The sequence below is a fragment of the Microchirus variegatus genome (genome assembly GCF_963457635.1).
Source record: "Microchirus variegatus genome assembly, chromosome: 21".
NCBI classification, from domain to species: Eukaryota; Metazoa; Chordata; class Actinopteri; order Pleuronectiformes; family Soleidae; genus Microchirus; species Microchirus variegatus.
In genome coordinates this window covers 13,770,433-13,785,411 of record NC_139822.1, presented here as the reverse complement: position 1 = coordinate 13,785,411, position 14,979 = coordinate 13,770,433, and the positions used below count along the sequence as shown (strand labels likewise).

Sequence of the window (14,979 nt, the reverse complement as noted above, 5' to 3'; positions counted from 1 at the left end):
TCAAAGAGACTCCGCTTTCCCTTGTGATAAATGTGGCCACGTTTCTTGATAATTGAATAAAGCGATTGTGCCTTCAGTCGCGAGCGTGCGGAATGAAGACTCCTGAACGTAGTCTCGGGGGGACGACATGAGCATAAAACAAAAAAGAGCAGACTTTAAAATCTCGATAGTTGGAACGAACGGGAGAGAGAAGCATCTCAACGTGACCGAACAACAGCTCTTCAAAGCGTTTTATTATGTTTAAGACTTGGCACAAAATCCATATTCGGTTGCCCTTTTAGCGGACGACCAATTTACCGCCAATTTAGGACAGTCTCGAATTCCATTACATGTGACATAAGATAAAAAAAAAAAGTGAATAATACCTCAAGACTCTGTCGGAGGCCTGGTTGGACTTGGGGCCAGGACAGCTCTGGTGCTTCTCATGGGCTTTAGCCAACTTCTCGGCCGCAGCGATGGGACATCCAGACAGACTGAAATGAGAGAGAGGCTTAAGTGGCACCGCGGACTGTGCATCTGTTGAGAGCGTGTGTTTCAGACATTCTGCACAGCTGTCCGACGGCCCAATCGAAAGCCAGGTTTGAGGAAAAACCAGACTGTGGTTCGGTTAAGTCTCTGCTTAAAATGCAGAGTGGTTCATTTTCATCACTTCGAACACCTTAAGTAACAACACAATTGGCAACAGCTTGCACGTTTCTGCCTGAGCAGCTTGAAATATTTCTCTGAATAGATATTCCCATATGGACAAATGTGCATTTCATGCGCATTCTTAAACATCCTGGTTTTCTGTTCGAACACACACACACAGTGACACCAACACGTACAGTTGTGTCTCCAGCAGAAGCTGTGTAAAAAACTTCTTCTTGACAATTAACTGACCAAATGTTAACAAAAGTTTCCTGTTGTTATCCTTAACCCCTATTATTCTCCATCCAGTCTGTCAACTGTACAGTGTCGGGTCGTGGTAAAAAGAATTATCTCTGACAATGGCCTGAAGCCAGTGTGGAGCACCTGTCATCAGAAGCGTGTGCAGGGATGGGAGTGCGTTATCCGGTTGGGGATCGCGAGCGAGCACATGGGAGGTTTGTATCGGGTCTTTCAAGTGAAAGTGAAAGTTTACGGAGCGTGTGTCCATGTGCGCATCTATTTCACGCTGCAGCCATGTCACTCGAGCACAGCACGAAAGGCACTCCGGTCCTTCCCCAGGTCTGCACCTCTCCTGTCACCCTGGCTGAGTGGCAGAAAGGTGCTAATGGCTGCGGCTATGCCCAACTCCCCGAGCATCTGCTCCGGGTGACACTCCTCTTTCACTGTCACCTCACCCCGTCTGACAGCACTGGCATGAGCGCCCTTGCTATTTCAGTTTCTCCCTCCAAACCTGCACCTCATAGATGACATTTTTTTTTTCTTCCCCCCTCTTCCATGAGCTGATGAATGATTTATACTGTGGAAGGTGTGAATTGCTGCATTCCAATCAGTCTCTGTTAAACTGTGTGCAGGTTCAACTATGTTCTTCTCGCCAGAGGTGGAAAGTAATGAAATACATTTACTCAAGTTACTGTATTGAGTACTTTTTTTTGTGTATTTTGTAATTTAAGTACAAAAAAAGTACAATTTAAAATCAGGATTTTGTATTGTACTTAGTTACTTTATAAATCCTATCTGTTACAGAGTAAAAATAAAAAAATCAGCACAATGAAAACCTACAGGGGGGAAAATATACACCAGAACCAGACGAATGATGATGTGATTAACACCAGCACTGGCGCGTGAACATAGAGGGCGCTGCGCCAAAAGTGACGCAATATCTTGTGTCGCGCCGGGCGCGTGAGCTCCAAAATAGTTTTGGACCCCTTGTCATATTTCTACTACCCTCACACCCCCGTAAAAGTAACTAAGTAATTTTTACTTAAAGTACATTTCAAATGAACTACTTTTTACTTCTACTCGAGTACAATATTTTAGTACTTTTTCCACCTCTGCTTCTCGCCAACATTACAAAAAAAAAGACTAGATATATCCACTAACGCACAGAAAATAATGTGGTTGACACAGATGACATGAGAAAAACAGGATTAAAATGCATCAAAATAAAGTAAAACACAGTTCCACGGTAAAGAAAGGGTGACGCAACACGGACAGTGCCATTTTCACACAGGCACACCTTCTGTCGCTTACCTTCTGTGGGAGTTTCTGTTGCTATTGACATGGCCGCGTCCCGTGCAGCCCGGCGTAGGACACTTTAGAACATTCTCGTACATTGCCACAACTTCACACACACACCACACACACACACACATACAGGAGATAGGAGTGAAAGACAGGGAAGGTTAGGAGCCCCTTACAATCAAGCTCTATTAGTATGTGAGGAGCTTGGCATTATAAACATCATTAAGAAATGAGCCCGCGTGAACCCAAATGACCTCTTCTTCATTTTAATGAACACTAGTTTGAAAGGGCAGGCAAGGTTTCCCCACCATATTGCTCCCACTTATCCTGCCCTTTCAAATTAGTATTCATGGAATAGCGACAGTCATGAATAAAAAGATGTCATTTAAGTTTAACAGGACAAAGCCGCAGCCGGGGGAAAAGCGATGGGAAGGGGGAAAATTTTGTGCATGCAGCGAGCGGCGCAAACCAACAGCTAGCAATCATGCAAAACACAAGCCTCCAAATCAATGGGCGAAGCAGACAGACGGAACAGGGCTTCTTGATAGAGTGAGCTTTGTTATCATCTGCACATTGTTAGGGTAGAGAGAGCGCAGTCTTCAATACCATTTACCATTAAAACAGTCCATAACTGTCTCAGATCCCCTTGGCAACCCACCAATTAGATTAATGATCTATGGATGTCCAAGAGGAGCTGTTGGAGCACCACGGGCGCGATGGAAAGGTTCGTCTCGACACCAGTGGCACACAGGGCCAAAACCCATCGGCAACAGCTTCATCATTATCACCCCCTTAAACTTTAACCCCTCATCATCCTCTTTCCCTTACATACTAATTGGTATTCAGTGCAGGTAATTGGACAAAGCCTGCCACCTCAACACGCCACAAGCCAATACATTATGCATATCTCGCCGCTACCCAGTCCTCTGCTTAGAGACGAGGCAGAATGGCAAGAAATTAAAGTGCCAGGCGTGATTCAGGCAGCACATACAGGGACACACTATAGCGGAATGAGAAAAAAAAAAAAAAAAAAAAAAAAAGCTAACAGAAGGCAAACGTGTCACATTTAATGTTACGACTTTAACGGCAAAACAAAGACTGGGATCAAATTTTTCACTTTTTTTTTTTTTTTTACTGCAGTGAGCAAACAGAACGTGAATTAATGAATTTTAGATGTAATTTAATTGTCATTTTTCACGTTTCCCAATGAAGAGTCTGCTGGCTACACTGTGTGATTTCCCAATTAAATGAATCCATTAATAATACATCGTCCATTCAGGCCAGTAAATGTGTTAATAGGGGGAGAGAGAGAGAGAGAGAGAGAGACTTCCCCATAGCCGAGTTTGCCCTGCAGGCTCTCCCATGTGTGACAAGTACTCATCTCTGTCTTCAAAGTGTTTGTGAAGCAAGGATCACTGTCCACGGAAACACTGTGATTGGCTGACAATGCAGTGGACTTCGAAGCTCGCATGCCACAAGAATGCTGAGCAGCTCCTTTCCCCCCACGGTTTTAAACAAACTGACCTCCCTCGTTCAATAAATGCACTTCCTTCATTCCCAACTAATTGTTCTTTTTATATATATATATATCTTTTACTGTTCTGTATATCTTTGTCTGTGTTACTTATATTTTGACCTAGGGGGCTTTTCTCTATGGAGGTTGCATGTTCTGTGGGTTTCCCTCCCACAGTCCAACACCATGCAGAGGTTAACCCTAGAACACTATCGCTCAAATTCACCATTTGACGAAGAAAACCGAGAAAAGCTGGGACCATCTGATGACGACGTCATGCAAGAACATGGAGCTGTGGAACAAACGGCTCGTGAACATCGCGTTCTCATCAAACACTTTAGCGCAAACAATATTTTATTTTTATTTTCTCCATTCAGTGATGTCGCACAATCAATCTAAAAAGAAATATCCCTGGGCACGGAAACAGAAAACAATTCGAAACTTATAGTTAGCTTAGAATTCGCTCCAGGACATCGGTTAAGTTAGCTCAGTATTAGCAGTATTAGAGAGTTGTAAGCTTAGCATTATCACCAGAATAGTGGTTAGCTTAGCATTAGCACCAGGGGAGTGGTTAACTTAGTATAAGCCTCAGGAGAGTTGTTAGCTTAGCATTAACATCAGGGGAGTGGATACCTTAGTATTAGCCCCAGGGTAATGGTTAGCTTAGCACTAGCCCCAGGAGAGTTGTTAGGTTAGGTTAGCATGAGCCCAAGTATAGTTTTAGCTTAGCATTAGCACCAGAATAACACCATCACTAATGCCGGGTGATTTTTTGCCCGAGATAATAAATACACCCAATAAAAAGTACTTGTCATCAAAATATATCAAAACACGACAATACATGACAAATTTGAGTCGTGTTCTTTTATTTTAAACTGGGTCATGTCTAACAAAATGAAAGAAAAGCATCATGAGGGGACCATATAAGAATGCTCCAAAATTACTGGAAAATTAGGAATTTGGGAACCAAAAAAAACCCCAAAAAAACTTGGTTTTTCCTTGTTGTCATTGGCCCTGCAATGGACTGACAAATGGACAAATAACATGTGTGTCCCTAAATGAGAAGAGAAATGCTCCACACATGCATCCAGATTTAGATCCATTTTCAAAGCCCTCTTGGCCATCAGAGAAATAAGACAGTGATATTAAGTGGTTCCTAGAACCAGAGTTATTTCTGCACAAAGAAGTGGTGTCATGAGTCGCAAATCGGCTAAAACGGGCAAACTTTTAATGCCCTTTTTTGTACTTGTTGGACCGAAGGTGATGAAAGAAATCCGTATCATTTACCCCCCAAAAGTCGGCCCAATCAACAAAAGTGAGGAGCAGGAGGATAAACACAGACATCATATTCCAAAATCTCCAGTGACAATCAATTCAAGCCCTTTCCAAATTCCATTTTGGGACTCTCCATCCCAGGCAAGGTCACATGCTTAAAGTCATTTCTGAGAGTCAAGTACGTCTCAGGTTAGAGGCTTCTGTGCGAGTCCCTTATTCCACAGAAGAAGTGTCGTCTGTGTCGCAGATGGTCTTTACAAGCCTTTCTCTAATTTTTTTTTTTGCCATTATTAAAACCCTCTTTTATGTTGATTGCAGTCTGGGTCACGGCAGATCACAACTTGATTTTCACGCTGCAGTTAATGAAACACGTAAAGGGGGCCTTTTATTGAGAAGTTTGCAGGAGGTGAACGAGACTAAGTAGCCAGGGTGAATTTTCAGAAGGAAAAAAACTTGTCTGCTACCTCGTCAAGGCTAATGTTTATTGCCACTTCACTTGATCTGTACTGTAGCTTAAAAATATAACACTGCCTTTCTATTCAACATAACTTAATTAAGCAAGGAATACAACTAAATGAATGGGTACGCGGAATGGACCACTGTGTTGGCAAGCTTTGTGGGCACTTTCAAAGTTTGTGAAAAAAGAAATGTTAAGCCCCTGTTGACATTTAAAGACTACAAATGGAAAAGAATGACAATCAGCCTTTTTGCATCATGCACTGACCAAAAAGAAGCATGCAGCACACATAAGGAATCCCCTATCACGGTCATCTAGCGGAGGAGAAGTGCCTCATGCAGCCAAGCGAAACACAGCTCTTGACCATCCCACCAATCACATCATTGCCATTCGTCGCGCATCAGCGAGGCTTCATTTACTGCCTCATCACCGTGACACACAATCAACAAGCAGATCCAACGGCGTCATGCAAAAAAAAAAAAAAAAAAAAAGGCCACGAGGGAAGCGTTAGCTGCAAAAACAGTCTGACCCTTCGCTGTGCACACACTCGGCCAAACACAGCGGTGGTCACAGGACACATGCTGATTCCTGGACGTCAAACGAACTTCAAGGACACAGGTCTGGTTGATAAACACACCGAAATCTATGTTTGGCTCATGTGTGACTGATATGCTTACTTTCTGGCGGCACCCTGTCTTTGTGCGGACAGCCAGACAGGCTCCGATGATGCGGGTACAAGCCGGTCACGTGACCGGTGCCGTCGCAGCCTGGCGTTGGACACCGGCTTTCCTTCTTGTCGGCACGAGAAGCATCTGCAAAAAAATAAAAAAAAGCCGTAATGAGTTGATGACATATTCTCCGCATAGTTGGGATAGGATAGCTTTTAGTTATTCTCGTGTCCAACTTAACTCTTGAGGGTTGAATTTAAAGGTGCCATATGTAAGATTGTGGCCAAAAACGGTTACTACATTCAAATTCAAAATACCGAGGTCTTTTAGGTTTCGTTTTCTGACGTAACTGACAACCCGTGGTTGCTCGGCAGCTGAGACTCTACTGACTGCAATGACTGGTAGACGGCGGTAGGTGGCGCCACATGCCAAAACATGATTTCAAAACATAAACATGATTTGCAGTCTGCAAAATATTTTTTTTTAATGCAAATATTTTGTCTGTACTGTTGTTGTTGGTGAGTTCAGTTTGTTAGATGAACATTATTCCTGAGTCTCTGTGACATATTAGGAGGATTTTATGGCCAGTTGAATGCACGTTTAATGTCGAATTAATCAAGTGCATGATCGGGATGTTTTTTATCTGTGTAAAGCATTGGTTCTCAAAGTGAGGTCCGGGCCCGCAATGAATTACAGTTGATAGTTTTAATCCAGGAGGTACTAAGCTTGTTAAATGTTTATTGGACATTACTAGATACAGACAAATAAGTGTAAACTTAAATACTGGGTGTTTTTACCTTATTTCTATATGGTGAATTTTAGTGTATTATTGGGTTATAAGCTGGTAATAAGCAGGTAGCTACAGCCCCCAAACGCTAAACTGTAGAACTGCAATCTGGTCATTAAAATAATTACAAATGGGATTTCTTTCTGTTTTTTTTTCTTTGGCGGCCCTCAGTCCAATGTTGGGTTCCTAAATTGGCCCTCAGGTATCAAAACGTTGAGAACCCCTGGTGTAAAGGTTAGCACAACACTGAATGAATATAGCTAACAATATGTCGCAGCAAATGAATATGGCCGATTACACAAAAAGTGATAAAACATCTCCAACTGATCGGATTTTTGGACTGTTCAACAGCTTTCCCATCTTGATTCTGATTGATGGAGGTTTTTTACCTGCAACACTTCATTTAAAACACTTATTTTATTTACAGCTAGAATTGTCCCAAAACAGCATTGAAAGAACAGCAACACCAAACGGTCATAAATATTAGATACGGCAGCGCTCCTTTAGCTGTAATGTTCACAAAGAAAGCTAAATGTGACTTTAAGTGCGGCTCGTGTTTCAGTAATACAGCAATTTACACCGTATTCCTTCGCTATTTCCGTGACAAATTGTTATTTCCTAAATTCATATTTAAAAACGCAGAAAATGTTATTTCCTGCATTTTAAAATACCATTTCCTGAATTTTTCATAAGCATTTTCCAGTATTATGGTGGCCCCTGAATTCATATGGAGCACACATAATATCGGAAACTAAATCTACACCCTTATTGTGACCAAGATAGATTTTAAATTGATGTAGATTTTGCTTGATATATAGTCGGTTATTTATTGCTTTATTGATCTGATAAAATGGAGTGAGCACTGACAGCGCAAGTGAACTTAAGAAAGGAGTTTCATTTTCTGATGGAGCTTAAGATAAGAACTTATCTTACTTCTCTTAATTAAAGTCATTCCTTGCTCTGCTTTTTTTGGACTATAATGGTCCAAAATGTGCACACACACACACACACACACACACCCTGGATGATATCGTCTTTCCCTTTCTAAAACTTGACTCTCCTGTTTCACCCAAACCCAGGTCAGATATGTTTACCACCACCAAAAAAAAAAAAAAAAAAAAAAAAAAAGCAGAGATGCTGAGCTGTGCCAACTGGCACCGTTTCTGCAAATGCAACCATACACTCAAGAAAACACACAAAAAAAACATTCACACAAGGTCAAGGATTCTTCGTACTGTCAACAAGCAATGGCATTTGTAGGATGTGGGATCCAATCACGGCCTCTGATATCTTTTTATTACAGCAGAGTCACAGGTGAGAGATGTATACAGATGCACTCAGACCACGCCGATAACGTTCCTGTGTGTCTTTGCTGGCGGACGAAACCAAACTTCACCCAGATGTTGTTTTTTTTGCGAATGAGCGAAAAAGAACAAGAATTGAGCGAAGGATAAAAATTAAGAGCTTGCATGAAGCACACCTCCTCATACATTTACAAGCCAAATGAAATCCCTTGTCTCATTAATCAGAAGAAAAAAAAAAACGCACCTCATTATCTTCCGTGGCTGTCGTCTATCTGTGTCATGTTAGGGGGGCATATGAGTTTGGTGCGATATTGCCGTGTCATGTCTCTCCTGTCTGGCACCAGAGCCAATAATAAAGGCAGAGGAATTTCACGTTGATAAAGAACTCGGTCTGCATGTTAAAAAACGTGGCTCCTTAATAATGCCTTCCTCTCTGGCACATTATTACATTGACTCTTAGTGTTTGAACAGTATGTTGGAAATAATTCCCCATTTGCACACGCACACACACACACACACACACACATATACACACACACACACACGTGATGACTGTGCATTCTGCGGGCCCGCGTTCCCATCGCAGAGAGTGGAGGCAGCCAAGTGGAAGGCATATTAGAAAGCAGGGGGATATTGATTGTGGCTGGGGATGGTCTGCGCTTTGCATAGCAAATGGCCCCCATTACCATACCATCTCTGGATAATTAATGTGTAGTCAGTGGCCCTGTCGTTCGTTATCGGTCATTCTGATACTGTTCAATTTTCATCTTGGCCTCATGTTTCTCTGCGGGAGCTGGTCTGCACACACGCCCCCACCCACCTCCCCTGCCATGCTCTGTTTTATAAATCGCACACACAAACTACGCTGGTCAACGAGTGTCTGCCACTATCTCGCCCCGAGGACGGATGCTATCGCGGCGCAACTGTCTCGCATCCTCCTCATTATTCCAACATTAGCCAGACACGGGGGGGGGGGGCAACGGATGGCTCTTGGAATTAACATTTGCGTGGCATTTAAGTCGCAATGTACAGTATACACCAGATGTGAGTCGTGTGGCATTTAAGGCGCAAAAATATCGCCCCCCCCCCGCTGCGAATTAGCACGCTCTCATTTGTTGCTCTCACCTGATATCCTCCGCGTTGGGAGCAAATTAAGCAACCCCAGTGTGAAGATTGCTGCGGCAAAGGATAGGATGTGAGGGACAATTAAGAGTTAAATGAGGGAGGTTGCAGTCCCACCACTGTAAATGTCAATGTAATGTATCTGTGACTGCACCTCGACGCTGTACGTATACAATCAGACATTCAGCGGATCCAGTCCAGTGTACAATAATGAAACCCTATGGTCTCTGTAATATAAATATAAGCTAACTCGCTAGGTTTGCATTAAAATGTGCCGTACAATTGAACCACATTTTCAAAGATTTGGTAAAAGAACTTGATGACATAAATAAATGAGGCCAGTAACTGTTGTTGATGCATGGTGGCATTTCATCGCTGCTTCAATCTAGTACTGTAGTCATAGAGGTGGAATAATCCATCGGGGCAATTAATTGGGGCATTATTATTTACTGTTTTTGCATATTACACATGTCTTGTTCTCGGAAACTTGATAAATCTATTTTATATCAAAAAGTGTACTTGACCGTTTCATGCATCACGTCAATAATAATACTGTATCTATAGTTGTACTGACATGCAGACACAAATGTAGACTGGAGAGACAAACCATTGGTTTTGTTGGCCACAAATGGGTAAAAAATATCGAGTGTCCCGATTTTCAAAAAAATTGGCATGGCAATGGGTTTGGCCATAGAAAACCCATATCAGTCGACCTCTATTAGTCATATTTGCTTCTTCCACTCCATTTTCACTACTTTTCCAGTTCAGCAAAACACAGAAGGTAAGTTTCATTTGATCAACATCCTCTTTCCATTGCACTTTTGTCAGTACGCCAACTTAAAGCTTAAAAGCTTTAAAGCCATATTTCAAGACTATTTTCCCCCCGAATATTCCATATTTCAGGTGTTTCCTGTGCATCTCATACATGTGCATAACAACAGAAACACATGTGGTGTCTTTTCTGTATTATGAATAAATCAATAATGTATATGAACGTCAGGTCAAAAAAAAAAAAACCAGAATATTATTTTTATTTTTGCGAAATACAGGAAGCCCCACGTTTGGTAGCTTTCTCTCCCAAGTGCTTTCTCAGAGTTTAAAAATAGGCAGCTTTACCCCAAGCTGCATCGCGAGGATGAGATTTGCGGTCCTAACAGGCCGTGCAGATTGCCATTACTTACGCCTGACAAGCCTACTCTCTGATGTTTCCATGCTGGCCTATTTTAACAACATAAGCTGCTGCTGCCGCTCCTGCTGCTACCAAGATGCGAATTTCCAAATTGGCTGAAAAAGCTTGTCCTGGGGTTACAGTGAAATTCCCAGAATGCATGTTGGCTGTCTCATCTCCAGTGCAGGTCAGATACAATACAACACAGAACCAGACACTGGCAGATAAACACTTTACCTGAGCTTCTTAAAATGGGGCAAATATGGGTATGCTTTACACGGTCTCCATCCGAAAATTGTGTGCATCCGAGTTTGTAAGAGCCACTCACCTTTATGGTAGAAAGGCTTCTTCAGTCCATCAGGAAGGCGGGCTTTACGCTCAACGCCATAACCATGCCGCGGGCCGTGGTCTTCATGGTTATACCTCACGCCATCTCTCCTGGCAGCCTCGGCCGCCATTTTATCTCGCATTGCCTTGGCGCGTTCCGACTCTAGTGCAATGGCCTTCTCCAGCAGGGACAGGTTTCCCTTCGTCATGTCGAACACTTCTTCTGATCGGTCCGACGTCACCGAGGCCGTGTCCTCGTCGAAGTCCCGGTGATTAATGTGATATCGGTCGTCCTGCGCGCAACTGGAGAACGCTTTGGAGCGCGGGCTCAGCTGCTCCTCGAGCTTCATGAGATTGTCCATGTCTGAATAGTTCCTATCGAGTGACCGCCTGTCGTCTTGGCAATGGTGGAAATCTGAATAGCCGTGGTGCTGGGGCTGCTGATTGGGATTCCCGCACAAGAAATGATTCTCCTGGGACGGTCCGTTTCTGTCAGAGGGCTTTGTTTCGCTTAGCTTCCGAGCCAGGTCGAAGCATTGGTTTCGTAGGCACTCCAGACTGCTCAAGCACACTTCCTCCTCGCTGTTGTCCGTTTGTCCGTTACCGGTGGTCTTATGCTGTCCGTTACCACCGTTGTGTCCATTCCCACCATTTAGAGAACAGTCGCCGTGGCCCCGGTGCTCAGCAGTGCCGTCCTCAAACTCCTGTCCGTCTAAATTGTCGGACAACACCGCACCATGACCTTGTGCCAACAGTTTAAGGGAGTCCACCGTCTCCCGAACCACATCACTGTCAACATCCAAACTCAGATCGCCCCTCTGTCTTTCATCCACTTCTTCGTCCTCTTCCTCCTCCTCCTCTTCTTCTTCTTCCTCTTCATCCTCCTCTTCATCCTCCTCGTCCTCCTCTTCCTCATCATCCTCCTCTTCCTCAGCACTGTTCGACGAGTTGCTGTTCATCTCGGATTCAGTCATGGCCCGGTTGGCCGCGTCTTCCGCGATCTTGCCCAGGTTCAGGAGGGACTTGGCCACGAGTTCGTCGTAGTTTTCGTACTCGTCGTTGTTGTTGCCGTCCTTCTCCGTCGCCGGGCCCGGTCTGGTGTTGCCGCTGCCACCTCCGCCAGCGCCCCCGCCGCCCCCCTCGCCACTGCTCATCTGATCGTCCTCTGCTGGAAAGAAAGAACAAACATCTTGTAATTTCATTTCCATCATTCTATTTTACCGGCAAATCAGATTTCTGGGCTTGGTCGGTCTAAATTGGATAAGGAACTCTTTGCTTCCCCTAATAATTTACTTTGAGAGTCTTAACAGCAGCTCTTATTCTGAATTGTGAATCAGCACAGGAAGTTAAATATAGTTGGTTGGTAAAGTGCCAGAGACATTGAACATGAATCTATGGAAATAGGGACTGTATCTATATCATTTCCTGCCTTGCTTTAGTGAGTGATAGTCACAGACCTTAAAATCATAATAGTTGCAAATGAGATAACATTTTCTTCAATGTTGAGCGGTTAAAGTCAAAATATTGTGTGAAAACCTTTGAATTAGAGAGAGCTTTTTTTTTTTTTAAAGGGAAAACTAAAATCAATGAGCTAATGTGGTGTTCCATCTACCACACGATGAACCCCAGTCCACAGCTATTCATCGTTTGCTGCTGAAGTTCTCTTTTTTTCATTCAATCATCAGTATCTTTAGAATTCCTTTCATTGCCTAATTGATTCTGACAGGCTGCAAAAGGTTACTGAACCTCTTCTGTCAGTAATTTCAAGCACTCACTCCTGGAGCACTTCCAATCTCTCCTTTCACATTTCCGCCCTGAGCAACCATGAGCAAATCGCTCTTGCCACTTACATTCCTGGAGAGAAAATGAACCTGGAGGCCCCGCAACACAGAAAATAAGAGAGTTTCACTTCTGTTGGGTACAAGCAAATCAAATGACAAAAAACTAGCAACGATGGGAAGAAAAGGTGCAGTTGTTTGTCATTTTAAACAGGATGAAAGACATCAAATACAAAAACTTACAAAAAAGAATCTACAAAAATACTACTGACCTTTCTTACACTAAACCAATGCTATTCAACTTAAGGCCCGGGGGCCAGAACCGGCCCTTCAAGCAATTTGGACGCGGTCCGCGGCCCATAACCCATAGATAATGAATGTATTACTAAAAATAATAAATAAAACCATAGCTTTGCCTTTTTCTGGCACTTTGCGACACTTGGCGACACTTTGTGTCACTTTTTGGCAAATACTAGTACAGCTGTAATTGTAGGCAGTCTATGTATGTACCAGAATATTTTGCAATATGAGCCAACTGTAGCAATTGTATCTGAATATTATTGGTACTGTGTTAAAAGCTGGCCCTCTGGACATTTTAGTTGAATAGCCCTGCCCTTCAGAGCAGGAAGAGGAAGAAGTTATGAATGACCAGACATATTTGACAATAGGAGGCTTCTTCCATGAACCTCCTGCACCAGGGGTTTAATTTAAGTATGAAACATTTGCTCAGGGTAGTATTTTCGAGGAACAATCAAGGTACATAATAATTAAGGTGGGAACAGAGAGGCTGTCCTGCCCTGAACTGGCTCTGGATTAAGGAGATTAATGTGCGTGCCAGTGAGACACACACACACACACACACACACACACACACACACACACACACACACACACACACACACACACACACACACACACACACACACACACACACACACACACACACACACACACACACACACACACACTGAAGCTTCAGAATGTCACCTCTATTACATTTACGAGATTGGAATCTGCCCAGCGACCATTCACAACTGCTGTCTTGGCTAATGGGGGGAACATGATTAGGATGCATATGGAACGAGTTTTCTGCCTTTTGTGAGGGGAAACACTGCAGATAAGAATGTTTTATTGAGCATCAGGTAAACATCCTAATTATTATATATGATAAAATAGATTTTTTTTTTTTTTTACCAGTTATGTGACATGTGCCATATCACTGTGAATCATGCACATATGTATGCCACTTATGAAAAATAGAGCATAATCTGCTAGTACCCATAAAAAAATAGGGCTGTCGACAGGCTGAAGAGACTGTGGCAACCAGTCCACTGTGTCAGAGTTAAGGGTAAGGTCTCATCTGTGGGCTATAATGAACACCAGTCTGTAGAGATGTTTTCACATGTCTGCGAGAAAAAGCGAGCGCGGCTTTCGCCGAGATGCCACATCGACTCCGGGGTGGGTAGAGCTATATACGCTCACAGGGTTAACTCACTCCTCTCTCTCAGAGCTTCACTCTTAATTGGACTTGAAGGCACTGTCAGGTTCAATCGTGATGCAAAGAGGAATCTGCTGGAGAGAAACCTGCCAAATCTGGTGTTGGGCACGTCAGGGTGAGGGTGGGGGTGCAGTGCGGGGGTTGTGGAAAGTAACATATGGGGTGAGAGTTTGAGGAAAAATAGCCGGTATTTTTTATTTTTTGTTACTATTTTATTTTAACTTAACTGGTATGCAGCAGTACTGTCAACACATTTAATATTCCTGAGATTCACATGTAACCAGGGACCAGAAACTTCTCATTTAGTTTACCCATCATTCTAGATAGACATATGTTTTTTTTAAAGTTCTCTGAGAAATCAAAGATTATGGTTGTAGCGATTTATATCTCAATATAATTGAAATGATTTAAACCTAAATATGACTACAACTAAGCATACTATGTTTTTGTTCCTGCAAATGCATCTGTATGCCTTCTCTTTCTCATCAGTATAAAAGAAAAGGTTTAATATACTGTATAATAATGTCATATTCATGCACTGTGCAAACACACTTTGAGATGGAACACATAATTGTAAGAGTTTGATGTTTCTGTCCACTGAGAATTTTTAAAACCACAATGAACTGGTTTCTTCAACATCCCTTCAGGAGCATAACTAAATCTTTAATTGTCTGGCGTTTAACCAAAAATAACTATTGATTTTGAATGTTTGAGGAAATTTGGTTATAATGTGTTTGGCAATTTAGAGAACATTAGCTGTGCAGTTCTTAAGTCTTAAAATAAGCAGTTATCTACATTGTAGAGCTTCAGTAATGTGTTGTTTCAGAGCTTTTCTCTCATTCATGTGCCAAAAAAAGAAGCCATAGTTATACAAACTGAATATGGAAAATATTAGCAACAGTTTTGAAATAAA

At 42.7% G+C, this 14,979-nt stretch overlaps 1 protein-coding gene across 1 annotated transcript in view; it reads right to left on the bottom strand.

The window, feature by feature from the left end:
- Positions 1-14,979, bottom strand: part of myt1lb (myelin transcription factor 1-like, b) — a gene marked incomplete at both ends in the record, with an annotated part of 65,958 nt that overhangs the window by 22,986 nt on the left and 27,993 nt on the right. Inside the window, 4 exons of the mRNA XM_083908150.1 lie at positions 366-473; positions 2,179-2,269; positions 6,092-6,226; positions 10,792-11,958. Coding sequence (XP_083764276.1) covers positions 366-473; positions 2,179-2,269; positions 6,092-6,226; positions 10,792-11,958 — 1,501 coding nt within the window. The remainder of the gene's footprint in view (positions 1-365; positions 474-2,178; positions 2,270-6,091; positions 6,227-10,791; positions 11,959-14,979) is intronic.